We start from the raw sequence: 17,233 nt of genomic DNA on the forward strand, positions 1-17,233 counted from the left end.
GGGGTTCTCCTCAAATATGTTTTTTAATTCTAAAGAGGAAGAATCAGAAAAGGCGGGGGGGGGGGGAGAGACAGAGGTAGAGGGATATGGCTAAAGAGGAGCTCTGCAGTGAAGGCATGGGAAGGCATGCACCCCCCTCAGCCAAGGAGCCATCTTCTCTCTCAAATGACTTGCACTCGGTCCCTGCCAGGGACCCCATAAATTCTCCTTCCATATGCTGCAATGGTCCCTGGTTCCCATTATCTCTCCCTTTTAAATCACCATTGTCCTTTGGCCTGGTCCTGTAGGAATGTTTGCTAACTTGAGATGCCAGCATTGATTCAAGGGAAGTTTGGCTATTTATTGTATTCATGAGTTATAGTTAGAAGGTGCATCCTATTCCACAGTTGGAAAGGCTTTCAGAATGTCTTACATATCAATCTTTAAAAAAAAATCCAAGCAAATCCTTCTCTGCAGGCTTATGATCCCAAAACAAGAGTGAAGATTGTATAGCCCTCTAGGTATGCCTGAACTGCAAGTCCCATCAGCCAGTGCCAGCATAGACAATGATGTGGAATGCTCAGAGTTCCCATTCAAAAAAATATTAGGAGCAAGTGACCAGATGTTCTCCTTTTCCAGGACGTGGTCTCCATTCCAACCTTCTGTCCAGGAGGGATTCCAATGCCCTCCATTTTGAGCATGACTCAGAAGCATGTGTTTGCATTTCTATGAGTGCTTTTAGCTTGTGTTTTGCAGCGTCCTCCATTTTGTGGTGCCTTCCCCTCCTTTGTGGCGAGGACATCTGGTCACCCTGGTTGGGAGGGCTGCAGGATTCCCAGCCCTGCTCTAGAAAGACATGATGACACGAAAGGAAAAATGGTGGGGAAAACAGAACTTAGGTCCAGGCTGCTAATATTATGCAAGCCTGTGACTTTGCGGCCTGCTGAACTGCAGCTTTTGCTAGAGGTTGGGCAACTATGGTCTCAATGGTTCTCAAATCTTTGGTGCTCTTAGCCAAACCAGTGCCTTCATGGGCTGTTAGGGGGGTTTGGGGGGGGGGGGGAGGACGTTTGCTAAAGTTTGTTGTTTTTTGTTGAAGAATACAGATAGGGCTTGAATAGCTGTCTCCCATTCTTGCTCCCCAGAAACCCATATAAAGGGATATACTGTCTTTGAACATGGAGGCTTCGTGTAGATGTCATGGCTAAGAGCCATTTGCAGAGCACCACCTCCGTCTCATCCATTTTCTGCTGTGGGACACCATTATGCACAAGACTTCCTTTCCCCTTCTTTCTATCTACTGCCAGTCAGTGTAGCGCTGTAGTGGGAGCAGGGTTCCACGGGTGGAACCACTGTGCCTTTAGGATTAACCATGCCATCATCCACCCACAGATAGATTTCCCTGTTCCTTCTGCGTCGTAGCTGTCTTCCCTATTTTGGCTATATTGTTATGAGGTGGCCTTGTTGTAATGCTGGGTAATGGGTTTGATCTCGAATGGGAAATTCAGATCAATTTGCTTAGCAGAGCACTAGCCTCTTTTGGTGGAGATAAGCACTATTGCTGCTGGTTTGTTGACATATAGCTCAGTTCAACTCTCAGCCCTTCTCTCAATCCGAAAACCTTCCAGGGTACATTGGTGGAAGAGGCCCTTCCTGGTGGCTGTTCCCAGATGTTGGGATTTGTTGTTTTGTGAGATATTTCGCCTTCTCTGTCAGAGAACTTTGGTGCCACAAATTTGAGCCAGGGGAGTTAAAGCAGTGTCAGACTGCATTATTTCTGCAGTGGGGATGCAACCTAGGTTTTTGGGAGGCCAGGGTTCAAATCCCTGCTTGTCCACAGAAATCTGCCTGGTGGACCTTGGGCAAGTCACTCTCTTTCAGCCTCAGAGGAAGGCAAAGGCCACCATCCTCTGAGCAAATCTTGCCAAGAAAACCCTTATGGCCTCAGAGTCTATACAAGTTGGAAATGGCTTGAAGTCACAGGGGTAATCTACTTTGGACATTTGTCAATGTTTGCAGAAACTTCTCTAACTGCATTGGGCGTTTCCATTCCCCGCTGCCCGGTGTTGGTCATAGCACGGATGCAGCTTTTTTCCTTCGTACGAAGCCTTCCTCCTCACAGGTGGAATAAACAGAAGGCCTTCTATTCCCAAGCTGGTTGTTTGTGGTGTTGATGAGGATTTGCTAATAATCAGTCTGTCTTCCCCAATTAGGGATCCCTGCACAGAGGGAGGGCTCTTGGACCCTGAGGAAGCCATGCTCCTCTATCGCTCTTTCTGTGCACATTAGAATGAGTGGCTCATGCTTCCTCAAGATTTAAACTCAGCCACTGCACAGAAGTCTGGCGGATTCTGCTCAGCTGGCACCTGCTGGCAGTGCTGATCTGCACATCCCTGGTCCAGCTCCCTGGGACCTTCACTTTCTCCTCCCTTCCCTTTGTCCATCATCTCCCTTGCTGTCTGGGCCCTACTTTGCTGAGAAGTGGATTTTGCAGAAGCAGCCCCCCCCCCCCCCCCAGTTGCAGAGCGATGGGTTCTTCCCATTCCATGCCAGAAGAAATCCAGGAGCTTGCAGACAAGACAGGCTGTAAGTATTTGGAGCACAGTTGGCTTCACTCCTGTCCTCCAGTGCTGTTTTGACTTTTGCTAAAGCTTTCTACATGGGTCTTTCTTTCGCTCTCTTTTTGTGAGTGTGCTGGTTTTGTTTTATTTTGTTTTCTTGCAAGTCTAATCTGCTCCCATGAAATTCCTCCCCAAGGGCAGCTGTGGAAGGATGTGGCTTCAATGGTAGAACAACTCCAGGTTGTCCTGTTTTCCTCCTATGTGCTTTTATAGCTTTCTGCAATGTTCCAAGACGCACGGGGGATGTGTTCGCCGGCCCCAGCGATGCCATTCAGACGATGCTGCCCCAGTTGGGCCTGAGGAAGTTTGTAAACACAAGCCCCTTTTGGCCACAGACCTGCGGTTCCCACTTCCTAAAGGCTCATGGAGGAAAGGGTGCAAAACCACTTTTTATTTCTGGAACTGAAACTGAAAACAGTTTCTACCCTGAATGTTGTTGTTGTTGCGTGTCTTCAAGTTGTTTCCGTCTTTGTGGCGACACAAAAGTGAACCTACTCTGAGGTTTTCTTGGCAAGGCTTGTTCAGAGGAGGGCTTGCCTTTGCTTCCCTCTGAGGCTGAGAAAGCATGACTTGTCTAAGGTCACCCAATGGGTTTCCATGGCTGAGTGAGAATTCGAACCCTGGTTGCCAGAGTCCTAGTCCAATAGTCAAACCACTACACCACGCTGGTTCTCAACCCTGTATGCTAATAGCAAATTCATTCCTCGGATGCTGGCCCTTATGGAGCCACCCTGGGCTTGGTGGACCCCCAGGGTTTGCAGAAATACAAACGATCTTTAGGAGGGAATGCTCTTTATGGGCCCTGTAGGGAATCTTCAAAGGAAGGGGCTGTAACTCAGTGGTAGAACATCCATTTTTATGCAGAAGGTTCCTAATTTCAAGCAGGACTAGAAAAAAAAATCCCACCTGAAATCCTGAAGACCCCTGATGGGGCTGAGTGTAAAGTCCTCAATGGCTTGGGATAGTCATACAACCTGATCTTACATCTGGAAACGATAAGGTTAAGAGGGGACATGATAGTCCTGTTTAAGTATTTGAAGGTGCATCCTATGGAGGATGGAGCAAGCTTGTTTTCTGATGCTCCAGAGAATAAGACCAGAGCAGTGGATGCAAACTACAGGAAAAGAGATTCTACCTTAACATTAGGAGGAAGGTCCTGATAGCATGAGCTGTTTGACAGTGGAACACGCTGCCTTGGAGAGTGGTGGGGCCTCCATCTTTGGAGGTTTTTAAACAGAGGCTGGATGGCCATCTCTTGGGGGTGCTTTGGTTGTGAGTTCCTGCATGGCAGGAGGTTGGACTTCCCCAGTGATTCTCTATGGGCAGGTATGATTTCTCTGTGGGCAAGCATTTCCCAATGATTCCCTAGGGGCAAGTATGGTTTCCCTATGGGCATGTACTGTCATTTGTTTTAGGACATCCTCCCAGGAGAGGCCTTTTTTAGTACCAGGAAGTGATGTTCCTCCTCACTTCCTGTTGCTAAAATCCCTCCTGGGTCTAAAGTGCCTTAGGAAAGCCCCAAAACATGGTGAAAATTGACCTCATGTCCCCTATAGAAGTGGTTCTCAAACATTTTACCCTTGTGACCCAGCAGAATTCTGGTGCCACGACAAACTACGAATCCCAGAGTTTCATAGCATGAAGCCATGGCAATTAAAGTGGCGCAAAACCAGATCATTTCTGCAGTGCGGAGGCAGCCTGACGCTAGCAACCTTACTTTTTAAAAGTACGGTGGGTTTTTTGCTTTTCGTTTTTTCATTTTTGCAACACCAAGCCAACATGACTCCCCCTCTGGGAAGTTTTTTAAATCTTCCAAGGGAAGTTTGATCATTCTCCTCTTGGCAGATTTTCCACCAGTTCAGGAAAACCTTTAGGCTTCAGGAGGCTTCTGGAAATCTAATTACCGTTTTGCTCTGGCCTGTTTTGTTTCTTGCTCCTCCTTGTTGTGGTTGTTGGATTTTGACACGCCAAATGGGTTGTTTCCGAATTTTAAGCCACTTTTGAAGCTCAAACGACAAATGTCTGTCCTAAGCCTTTTAATCAGATTTGCCTTATTTTTGCCAACCCTTGTTAGATTTGCGCTTTTTAATAAATTGTGTGGTTTTTTAAAATGTTTATTAGACTTAAAATCCTCCTCAAATTACAAGTCTATATAGGTAAAGAAACAAGATGGTTCAGAGTAACTAAAGAAGGAACAAACTACAATTTGGTACTAGGCCTGACCTGTCAAATCAAGACGGGATTATTAAAGCTTTTCTTTCTCATCCATCTTATGGATATTGCATCTCCTGGTTTTGCATATTGGTTGCGGAGTTTCTAATGATGTCTCCATCGAGTCTTTGAGCGTATGCCATTTTTCCAAAGAGCTTGCGGGTATTCTGGTGGTCCTCTCAAGTACGTTTCTATGTTTTTATATATAAATGGATACCGTTTCTCAGTAAAGGAGCCTTGGTTGGACCTAGTAAATAGTTTTAAACCTAGGACGAACCTACCATGGGGGATTTCTTGGCAAGATTTGTTCAGAGGAGGATTCCGAGGACTTGTTCACTCAAACCACTATGCCACGCTGGCCTTTAACTTTAATGCGATAACTTTGCCAGGGCAAACATATGCAAATGTCTTATTCACATTCATATCCTTCAAAGCCCAATTCCTCTTGGCACACCTTTGAGGTGAAGCACCAAAGAGTCACCGCCACCGCCATTTTCCTGCAAAAGTCAGAAATGACGCTGCAGCAGAGAGTAGAAGGGTGCTTCTTTTAGGTGCTCCTGGGATAGACTAAGCTCTTGACTTTTGCCACTATATTCAGAAAAGGGAAACGTTCCTTTTTTGATAAGGGTCAAGGTACCATTGACCCGTGGATAAGTCGATCCAGGTCTTTGGGGTCAATCTTTTGACTAACATTTCTAGACTTATACATGAGCACATACAGCAAGTTATGCCTGTGGCCTTTGCTGTTTAAAAAAGAGCAGCACATGGAGAAGTTGGCAAAAGTAACTTAACTTGTGTTTCTCTCTCTCTCTCTCTCTGTGTGTGTGTGTGTGTGTGTGTGTGTGTATATGCCTGAAAGTGAAGGGCTTATGTATCACAGATAGCTGTAAAAAGGACTTGGCCTTCCCAGTGTTAAAGCAACTGGGAGCTTATCAGGGTTTAAAAGTAGAGTTGGCACTTTTCATTTAATAGCTTTGGTAATTTCCGCTTACTCAAACAGCCCTTTTGTGTGAGAGCTGCTCCTGTTAGCTTGACTGTTCTGCTAAGATCTCATCGGGGTTTCTTTTAAATTATTGCCTGTTCTGTCCTGAAGACGTGGGGGCAGATCCCAATGGGAAAAACCACCCACCGCCTCTTGTTCAAATAGAATCCAATTTGCGAGTTGGTGTGATGTTGCACAGAGTTGGCCAGCAGAAGATAGATCTGAGGCTACTGACCAGCAAGGACCATCGGCTACTAGTCACATAACAATACTGTTGGCCTCATCACGCCTCTTTTCCTTCTCAATGAGACTGCTGAAAGCAAGAAGGTTTGGAGGGAGGAGGAAAGAGTGGATTTGGGTGTGAAAGATTTTGCGTGTCAATTCTGAAAACAAATTCCTGGCCAAACGCTTTCTTGAGCACCTTCTTCTCCAACTTTATAGCCTCACTCTCAGGTTACTGTTTTGCACTTGGCTCCAACTGGTAGGGAGATGGACAAGAAAGTTAGTCCACGCGTACTGATGGGGGTACTGTTACTCTCAATTTTGTTTCACTTCATCTTCAGAAATGAGCCTGTGGACTTCCATGCATTCTTAAAGTAGAACTCTCTTTTTATTTTTTCCCACATTAGAATTTTTATTTCATTCTCGTGCCTTTTCCAGCCTGTTAGGAAGAAATAGGAAGAAATTTATAAATGTTGGCGAGCTGTAAAAGTTGGTGGGGACTGTGGAGGCTGCAGAGAAGGCTTTTTCTCCCTGGAAGAAGAAAAGATGAGGCCGACCTACTGAAAATGATTGATCTGGGTTGCTGTTTTAACCTGCCATGGGAGTATTAAGAATCGCCTTGCCTAAGTAACAGTCCCTGCATAACTTAATAGTTAGATTATTGCCAGGCATCATCTGGGATGCGTTGTGAGCTGTCAGAATCTCAGAATTGTTCAAATTGAAAAGTTCCTTGGTGTTCCAAATGTCATCTTCCAAAGGACAAAACATTCCACTGTGAAGATAAACTTTGCATTTGGGGCTTAGTAAAGATGCTATTTGGCAGCAGTTAGACACGATGGCACTTAGAGTACTTGGAAACTCTGCTAGCTGGGCTTTCTATTAGATTAGAAAGTTGGAAAGATGGAGGCTGTAGCCATTGTGGCTTTGTTCCTTGTCTTTGAATCCAATGTGCACCAGAGCTGGAAAGAAGAATTCAAGGAACCCATACAGAACAATGAGCATAGGAGAGTTAGCGATTGCAATTCCAATTTGGGCTGAGATCAATAATGCTTATTTTACAGAATGTTACAGAATATCCACAAGAAGAAGCAAGGGCAGGAAAAGGAGATAAAAACCAACCAGTCATATTGATTCCAAAGATAGGAAGACTTGGAATTGCTAAGTCTTTTTTGACCTGTTGCCGGAAGTGAGCAAACATTGTATACATTCACAGCATTTCCAGATGAAGGGGAGATGGGGTTGGCAGCTCTGCAGAACTTAATGCTTTAACAACTTTTCTACCATGTACTGTTTTAGTTGTTTTGTTTTAACTTCTGTTGTAAAGTCACTTTGGGTCCCATATTGGGGAAAATGCAGGATATCAATGAAGTGAAATTCATTTATCTAGCAGGCAAAGACCTTCTTTCTTTGAGTGCAGGGATAACCGATAGGTGTGCATTTTTTAATATATGATATGTGTTTTATGTGTTTTTAATTAAATTAGATTTATATATTTTGTATAACCACCCTTTCAGTAGCGCTAGCCATCGTCTAAGGCAGTGCTGTTCAGAGTATTGGTCTGTGGATGGGTGATGAACCACAAGCCATCAGCATGGCAAATTTCCATGAAAATTAAGAAAAATCCCAGTTGTAGTTAATGGGCACAAAAGTGGTGCCAGTTCCTGACACACTGAGCGGGGCTGGAATTACCAGTCCCATGTATCACTTAGCTCGAGAGGCATGCCTCTGAGATACACATAGATGAGTAATCCAGAGGTTTGCTTAGACCAAAGCCTGGACTAGGCAACGTTCAGACTTCCAGATGATCATGAGTTACATCATGCCAAGAATGATGGGAACTGTAATTCAGCATCTAGGTAGACACATAGCCCTACTATAAAGACATTATGGAAGGGTATCTTCCAAAGTTTGCAGAAGGGCTAAATGCTTTCTCTTGATAGAAGTAAACATTATGTCCATTTCACAGATTGAAGTGTTGAGATTCTAGGAAATCTTTATCTCAAGCATGGTGTCCACAGGCAAGAAAGACCCAAGAATGGCTCAGCCAGATGGGTCTTCTTTGCCTGAGGACAAGAGGCGGAGTGAGGTTAGGTAAAGATTCCGTAAGGGTTTAGACTCTTCCATCCATGAACTGGACAGAATCCCTGTCTTTTTCTCCATCTTCTATTTCTCTTGTCCCACCACTCCTTGGAAAAAGCTCTCTCAGCCTCCGATGAGGACAAGGTATGGCTGAGTTCCTGTTTGTACTATTAATCCCCCCAGGTTTATATGAGTTGCTTTTTAGAAAAGGAAACTAAACTAAGCTGAGCTATGGTTCCAGATGTTTAAGGCTTCTTGGTGGCAAATTTTCAGCCGGTGAGAATGTCAAAAGTCAGGGGCTGACAGAAAATATTTAGAAAGCGATATACGAAGGAATTATTTCCCCCTCCTTTTTATTTAAAATAAATAAATAAAGGTGGCGAGAACGATAGCCAAATTCACATTGCGTTTAAAATAGCTTTGGTGCATAAAGGTCGTGGGTTGGAATTTGGAGCATCTGTAATGGAGCACAACTCCGGCAAACCAGCAAGAATCAGATGGTGACCTTTCTATTTGTGGGCGGGTGCCTTCGGTGAGCCTGAACCAGAGAAAAACCCTCATGATCTCCTAACTTTATTTGGGGGGGGGGGTGAGCAGGGAAAGGTAAGAGATGAGCGGAAGTGTTAACCTTCACTTTCTCTGGTGGACTGGTTTGTTTCGAAATGCTCCTTCTCACTTCTGGGAGCTTTTTTCCCCAATGCAAATAGGAGCTGGGCAGGGGCCACAATTCGAACTGGGAGCAAAGGACTGCATCCCCCTACCAGGGCATTTCTCTCTACACTTGTGATTTATAGAGTGGGAGGGAACCACCAGTTTGTGCGACTGTTAAGCATTAATGCAAGTGTTGACAACACTAGTGCTCCTCCGAGCAAACATTAACTAGCCTTCAAGAGACACTGATAGAACCATAGAGTTGGAAGAGACCCCAAGGGCCATCCAGTCCAACCCCAGTCTGCCATGCAGGAACTCTCAAAGCATTCCCTACAGATGGCCATTTAGCCTCTGTTTAAAGGCCTCCAAAGAAGGAGGCTCCACTACTCTCCAAGGCAATATATTCCACTGTAGAATATATCTTACTGTCAGGAAGTTCTTCCTAATGTTGAGGTGGAATCTCTTTCTCTGGAGCTTGCATCCATTGTTTGGGGTCCTATTCTCTGGAGCAGCAGAAAACAAGCTTGCTCCATCCTCAGTATAACACCCCTTCAAATACTTAAACAGAGCTATCAAATCACCTCTTAACTGTCTCTTCTCCAAGCTAAACATCCCCAGCTCCCTAAGTCTCTCCTCGTAGGGCATGGTTTCCAGACCTTTCACCATTTTGGTTGCACTCCTCTGGACACACTCCAGTTTCTCAACATCTTTTTTGAACTGTGAAACTGGACACAGTATTCCAGGTGAGGCCTGGCCAAAGAAGAATAGGGCGGCCCTATGACTTTCTGATTTAGATGCGCATGCATGGGTGGTTGTTGGGGAATAACATACTGAATCGTGAATAGATTGGAAGCTTTTAATTCTTCCTTGCCACCCTGGCACCTGTGACCTCTTGGAGGGAGGTGTGTAGCCTAAAACCAGCAGCAACAATTGAGGGTTAGGTGGCTTCTTGGGTTTCTAGGTGTGTATTTGGGGCCCTGCTATCAAGGGGCACTCCCATCTGGGCTGGCAGAAGCTGAGACCTCGCCAGTTGCAGCTATTGTCCAATATTGACCCAAGTAGTTATCAGTTGCGGGGGGAAAAGGGCAGACTTGGAGCTTTGACGCTATGTTTGTGCTCACACTGATAGAGGAAAATGCAAAGGCTGCCTTAACATTCATTGAATAAGCTGTTGGCATGGTCTTCCTAAACTGGCTGTCTGTGGCTGGAAGCAAGATGCTGGCTTTTAAGGAATGGAGAGGGATGTACTTTATTCAGTTCCTATTGTTTGCCAGGGGGCTTAGCGTCATCTTGACCAGAATCCTCTACTGCCATGTACGTAATATATAAGTGTATGTATAATATTAAATATAGGGTTTCTTAGTACCACTGCTACATATACAGAACAATGATACCTCTATTGGGCCAGCTAACATGCACAAAATACATCTCACAAGCTTTCAAGGCTTCACTGGTTTCTTCATCAGCCAAAGAATCAAAGAATGTTAAAAATCATAACATTGGAGGGATCATTAGTCTGCTTTAGATAGTAAAATGTCTTCAACCAGTCCTGTTGGTGAATCAGAATTAGAAAGTTCAGTAGATCCTTAATCCTAAATTATATTTTGAGATTATTAACAAAAAAACCTTGTCTGTCTTTTCTTGGTAGTCACTACGGATCAGATTGAGAACTTGCACCGGCGATTCAAGCAGCTGAGTGGGGACCAACCAACCATACGGTGAGATAGTTCCCATTCCTTTTCTTCTTAACCCTTATCATATATATACTAAGGATGTTTGTCAGATTTAGACAAAGCGCAAGGCATGTTTAGACCAGTTCTAGCATTTTGCAAGACAGTGCAGGCTGCCCTTGAAAGTGACATGAACCAGAGATGGATCACGCATGAAGCCTTGTTAGCACTGCTTGAATCCTACTGTTAGTCCGATCTGGAGTAGGTACATTGAATCAATGGGATTTACCTGTGTGTGTCAGTTCACTAGCCAGCTTCTGATTCAATGGATCTACAGTACTCTAATTTGTGCTAACCAGTAGAATTCAAGTCTTAACAGGAAGCAAGTACATTAACCCCATACATATTGTCCCCGTATGAATTTGGAAAAATTCAGAAAGGCCCAATATCAATCTGTGTCGTTTCCAAGTAGAAATCAGAAAGATTTCAGACATATTCCTGTCTGAAACTATGGAGAGCTGCTGTCAATCCATGCAATAAATACTTGGCTAGATGGACAAATGGACTGTCCTGGTGCTGCTGTTGTTTGTCGTAGTGCACTTTCAATGGCGGCCCTAAGGTTGCCAGGCTGACTCATGGCAATCTATCACAGGTTTCCTTTGGAAAGATTTGTTTGGAAGGAGGCTTGTTCTGAGGCTGAAAGGGTGCAACTTGCACAAGGTCTCCCGGTGAGTTTCCATGGCTGAGCAGGGATTCAGAACCTGGTCTCTAGAGTAGTAGTCCAGTGCTCAAATCAACAAAACACCTCCGAGACAGATAGGTCTTGCAAGCTTAAGGTACGCTAATGGGAAACATAGGCTTGTGTCCTGCCTTTAGAGTTGCCTGAAGCCCTCTTAATGCTTCCTGTTGAACTAAAGTCTTTCCTCCATTAAAGTCAATTGTCAATACCCCAGCATTTGGGATAATACTTTTTTGTACTGCCTTCCAGTTTAGAAAGCGTTGTCGTCTTTTCCTGTGAGCCATGTCTTCTTATGATATGTCCAAAATCCTTTAGTCATCTTGGCTTCCAGGGAGAGTTCAGGCTTGATTTGTTCTCACATCCACCTACTTTGTCTTCGTTTTTTTTGGCAGCGCATGGTATCTGTAGACCTCTCCCCTACAGCACCACCTTTATTTGTGTTTCCTTTTCATTATGGAGGCAGAATAAAAGAAAAGGCAGAATAAAACAGGGGGCGATATAATGGCTCAAGCAGCATCTGTAAGGCTTGTTTGCTTAGTTTTTAAAGTTTGGCTGGTTTCCTTCTCGCCCCCTCCTGCCCGCTTTTTATGCTGGAACAGGCTGACACAGTGTTCGCTTTGAAAAAAGGAGGCCTAATGACGACCGCAGGACGTTTCAAACCCAGATCTAAATGATGGGCATATGTGGCGACTGCTGGTCCTGATCAAGGTTTGTCCCTGGGTTGTTTCCTGAGCCGGAGCAGCTGCTTGTCCAGCCAGATAAAGGCTTGCTAATAAATTGCTTGTTCTCTGTTCTTTCTTTTAATGAGATGTTGTTCTCTTGGAGGGAAGGTGGCTCTAATATATACCCAGATGGCTGTTTACCCTTTCAAATTGTACTCCTGCTGCTTTGAGACCAAGGTATAGTGGTCCAGCTCAAGATGGAGCAGGGCAACGTAGCTGTTTCTTGTTTACTTTGAAACACACGCAACTCTTTCCCATGACTCTGGTGATGCTGGAAGGCCAACTGCGCATGGAGTTTCAGAATAAAACACAGAGGCCAGGGTTTACAGAGGCATGCAAAAGTGAGGGTCAGTTAAAATTGGGGTGCAGCTGTGGAGGGGGGGTCAAGAACTGCTGCCTTCCCCAGGAGTCTAGGGAAGAAGTTTATTGTATTGCAAACAGTAAGAAAAGTGTGGGTTTTTTTGGGAGATGTGGCCATATTCTAGAAGAGTTTATTCCTGACGTTTCGTCAGCATCTGTGGCTGACATCTTCAGAGAATCTGGAGAGGATGGTGGCCATGAAAGCCTTTGACTTCACAGTTTATTCCTTGGCTGGGCATCCTGTAGACTAGGGACAGAAAATGTGTGTAATTCGGAGAGCCTCACTTTTTGAGACAATTTTCTGGGAGCTGGAACATGATATCACATCTGACTACTGTGGTGCATGCCTTCATTGCACATTGTTGGGATTGCTGCATTGTCGGCGTCATGGCACTACCTTTTGAAGAGGCTTTGGAAACTTCCATTGTAAGAATGAATTCCAAAAATGTTGGAGAGGTTATCAAGAAGTAGAATTATATCTGCATATGTGGTGGCAATGTAAATATTGGTATGTACAAAAAGTTTGGGGAAAAGCGATAATAGAAATATCAAATATTATGAATATACAAATAGATAGAAGTCTGAATATAATATTGCTATCATTATATAACTCTATTATGTCCTTTCTGCCTCTACAGCAAGGAGAACTTTGACCGCATCCCCGACTTGGAGTTCAATCCAATCAGGTCCAAAATTGTCAACGCCTTTTTTGACCGGAGGTAAAGTTGTGGGGGGTTTTTTTCCTTTCAGTAACTTTACAGTGACAACATTGTAGGGCCTTGTCTAAAGTAAAGGGTGAAGCTAAGGAATTGGTATACTGTTAGTTTTTGAGTGCTTGGGCAGTTTCGTTTCATTCGCCTGAGGTTTAAGCAGCATTTAAAATCTGTTTTGAGGTGCTGTTTTTATCCTGCTGCTTGCGCTGTTTTCTTTGTTTTACTTTGCCTCATTTTACTTAGTTTTTACCGTTTTTAGTCTGACATGGTCCTTCTCCCAGACACACTTTTGAAAGCAAGAGATCCTTTCCTAGAACAGATGATTACTGCCCTATTGGGTTGTCTCACTCAGACATTGCCACCAAATTGTTAAAAAGAATCTGGAAGCAGAAATGGTTCCCAACAGAACATAATCTGTGGAATGGAACTTGTGGTAGCTGTTCCATACCAAAGTGATGCCTAAATGTACATTTTGTGGTATTTGCACCTTTTGCTAGGTTTACCAAATACTTGTCACATTTCACGGCGTCTCTTTTAAACACAAATGTGGCACAGAGAGAACAAGCATCTAGCATGTAATATATAGTAAATAACATTACCTACCTACATAATGGATACTGCTGCATTTTTATATGGGTTTGCTTTGCAGACTGCTTTTTGTCAAAAAGGCAGGGCTATACATTCCATAAACCATGCAGCTATAGAGTTTGGAGAAGCCTAAAAGGCCATCCAGTCCAATTCCCTGGCAGTGAAGGGACCAGTAACTAACAGTAACATCATTTAGCCCAGATTTTCTAGATTTTCTGCAATAACATAGGGGATCTTGTTGCAAGCCTGGCTGAAATCAACATGCATAAATTCTTAGCATTCCCCTGATCTATTAACTCTTATCAGAATTATGCAATGGGTGGTCTCCTCCTATTGCAACTGATGCAGGACCAGATTTGCATGCAACATGACAGCCCCCCCCCCCCACACACTTATATTGTGTTTGCCAACCCATTTTTCTTGTGTGGAGATAATGTTGCACTTGTCTCTCTTATGTCTACAGGAACCTGCAAGAAGCATCCATGGGGCTGGCTGATGAGATCAACTTTGAAGACTTCCTGACTATCATGTCTAACTTCAGGCCCATTGAGATGAATATGGATGAAGAGCAGTTGGATCGCTTCAGGAAACAGAAGCTGAAATGTATGTGGATTCTCAGTTAAGCCCTCTGGCAGCTGGTGGTCAGAGTGATCTGATGTGTTTGAACCCTTTCTACAAATTAGGTTCCACAGCCTGGATAGCTCCTATAATGTTAAAACTGAATCCTGGAGTGGATCCACTGTCCCACTCACATCGAAAATGCCAGGGGACACAGTTTAAGCCATTAGTCTTCTGTGTGGAGGGCAGTGATGGTTGGGCTCCCATTCACACTGGTTGCAAGCCCTTAGCAAAGTGTAAATATCCACATGCTGGGATATGCTATGCCAGCACTACACAACCCTTGTGCATAACAGCTCCATTGTGCAACACATGTCAATGACTGAGTGCTTTTTGTGCAATGCACAAGTGTAGTGTGCAGTGTGCAACTCTTAACACATAGTATTGCTGTGTGCACAACTCCACTTTTGCTATAGCCAGCAGAATATGTCTGTTTCACTGTGACATGCATGTGTTACTAATGGAATGCCAGTCATTCTGTGTTAAAAGACAATGAGTGTAAAGAGAGAAATTATGGAGGTTATCCTGTTGTCTTCATCCATCTTAAGCACACATCAAAGAGCTGTTGGACCCAGTGCACCAAGTAAACATGAGCAGGATTTCACTGTTAGTGGCTGAACTCTGATGGAAAGGAGACCTTGCCAGATGGTACTTCTGATTTCCCCACTTTATTTTAAAAATATTTATTTTGTCCTTGTGTCTCCCTAGTTCTCTTTCACATGTATGACGCTGACAGCGATGGGAAGATCACTCTGCAGGAATACAGGAATGTAATGTATCATTTTGGCCTTCTGCTCTCCAAATTGCCCTTTGTATTGTCCATCTGCCACAACTTACAATCAGTACTTGCCTTGCTTCTCCCTGACAGGTAGTGCAAGAGATGCTGTCCGGCAACCCCCATCTGGACAAGGAGTCGGTGAGGTCCATAGCAGATGGGGCCATGATGGAAGCTGCCACCATCTGTGTGGGACAAATGGTAGGTCAACCTGGCCCCTTCCATATTCTTCGCGCACTCCTAGAAGGGCCGGCCCTATAGCCCAGTATGCACATGCTTTGCATACTGAAATCCCCAATGCAGCTCCACTTCCACCACTATTGGTAGAATGTCTGTCATCCTATGATTTGTCTTGCATGCGCAGCTCAATTTACACACATGTATGTCACAAACGGAATGCCAGCCACAGTGCCCAAGACAGGACAGTGGGTTCAAACCCTCAGCCATGCTCCAGCCAGTCATCTTAAGAACAATTAGAATTTTAAATCTGGGGCTCTTTCACACAGCACAATTTATAGCTGTTCGATACCAACTGCCATGGCTAGAGACTATGGAGTCCTATTTGCCATTTAGTGAAGTATGGCAGTAGAAAATTTAAAATAGCTCAAGAAACTGCAAATCCCAGTAGTCCATAGAATGGAGCCAGGGTAATGAAAGTGGCATGAAAGTGCTGCAGCTGTGTTGCATGTGTTCCTCCACTCCCGCAAGTTCGTGAGGACACCACTCTCCCTTTGGTACATTTCACCTCTTGGAAGTTATGCTTTTTCATTTTGAATTGCAGGAACCAGATCAAGTGTACGAGGGAATCACATTTGAAGACTTCCTTAAGGTTAGAGCTGTTTTCAGTTGGTTGGAGCAAATGAGGTTGGTTGGTTCTTTGCTGCTCAGTTCTTGAGACTACTGTAGTTCTCAATTGCACAACGTGAGAAGGAGGTTGGTCTAGGGCAAGGAAACCTCCTTTAGACTCCCCACCACCATCCCAGCCGCCTGCACAGTTTAAAACTGCCTGAAAACAGTTGCTAAATGCAAGCATTTCATTTGTTCATGCTCCCAGAGCCCCCCACAACACCCACAAAATGGGAAAAAGATGGTGGCTGGAAGTGCCAGTGTGCCACTTCCATTGGGCCTAGATGGCCTGTGGCACCTGTTTACATCCTAGCTGTATTTGGCCTGACTGCAACCAGCACTGTTTTTGTACCTTCCCATTGCAGATCTGGCAAGGAATAGACATAGAGACCAAGATGCATGTCCGCTTCCTAACTATGGAGCCGATTGCAATTTGCTACTGATGGAGAAGAAGGTGGATCAGAAATGCTGGTGCCTTCACAGTGACCTGGAACAAAATGCCAGGTGGTCAATACGGGTACAAGGAGGATTGCATCTCCCAGAGCTAGCAAACCAGAGGGCCATTTTGTCCACCAAATGGGTGGTACTTTATCAGAACAAATACATCTGAACTAGCTTTACAGAGTCACTCATCGTTTGCCTACATTCTGAAGCCTAAAAGCATTAATAAAAAGTTTTATTTTTAAACCCTTGGCACCCGTATGTTCCTTTATATTATTGTGAACGTTCTCATTCTGTTCTTTCTCAGCAGGCTGATAAGAGAGTAACGTTTCATGGCTGGGATCTTACATTGCGCAGACGGTGGATAACTAACCTCACAGAGTTACAGGCAATTGTGTGAGTAAATGGTGATGGTGCACCACCAAATTGCACACATAGATCTCTCTGCACCATGCACAGTGTGCATCTACGCACAACTTTGTGCAATGCCTGTGCATCTGCAGCGCCACTTCCACATGGGACAAAATGGCAGGGCGAGATGGTTAGGGCAATTGTAGGGCAATTTTACTTTTGAATAAACATACGTAGGACTGTGCTGCTACACATTGCTTTGGGTGAGATGGCATTCTGTAAATGAGGGTTTTGCAAAAAAAAAGAGCTATCAATATCCAAGTCTTTTTTAACCCTAATTAATGCTTCTTTCTCCAAAGAGGAGTGGCTGAAACCCACAGCATTTCAGAGTGGAAACAAAACTTCAGCTTTCAGGCTCATTTTTGATAGATGAACAATCCCCGCTCCAGGAGCTGCTTTCAATAGTTTTAAAACCTGCACCTCAAGGGAACGTTTTTCTTTTGGTACATTAGGACTGCAGGTTTCCCCTTTAAATTCAATCAAGTGTCAAAATGCACTTTCTGCTAATTATTTAAGCAAGATTCTTATAAATAGTCAAAGCATTTAAAATTGGAGTCAAGAGGCTGTGTTGAATTGTGCTAAGCTGACTTGCAAGACAATAGCAC

At 44.2% G+C, this 17,233-nt stretch overlaps 2 protein-coding genes across 2 annotated transcripts in view; both read left to right on the top strand.

Moving 5' to 3' along the window:
• FBXO21 (F-box protein 21) overlaps window positions 1–12,955 on the top strand; it is a 44,009-nt gene extending 31,054 nt beyond the window's left edge. The window contains exons 13-15 of the transcript XR_006100910.1: window positions 10,394–10,463; window positions 11,754–11,862; window positions 12,875–12,955. The gene's annotated coding sequence lies outside the window, so the exon portion shown is untranslated. The remainder of the gene's footprint in view (window positions 1–10,393; window positions 10,464–11,753; window positions 11,863–12,874) is intronic.
• On the top strand, window positions 1,926–16,463 carry TESC (tescalcin). Its single transcript, XM_042442152.1, has 8 exons — window positions 1,926–2,565; window positions 10,394–10,463; window positions 12,875–12,955; window positions 14,001–14,140; window positions 14,864–14,925; window positions 15,024–15,131; window positions 15,712–15,759; window positions 16,142–16,463. Exons 1-8 carry the CDS (start codon window positions 2,508–2,510, stop codon window positions 16,217–16,219), a joined length of 645 nt encoding a protein of 214 aa, XP_042298086.1. The 5' UTR covers window positions 1,926–2,507; the 3' UTR covers window positions 16,220–16,463.
• The last annotated feature ends 770 nt before the right edge of the window (window positions 16,464–17,233 follow it).

Source organism: Sceloporus undulatus, chromosome 10 (assembly GCF_019175285.1).
Source record: "Sceloporus undulatus isolate JIND9_A2432 ecotype Alabama chromosome 10, SceUnd_v1.1, whole genome shotgun sequence".
Lineage (NCBI taxonomy): Eukaryota > Metazoa > Chordata > Lepidosauria > Squamata > Phrynosomatidae > Sceloporus > Sceloporus undulatus.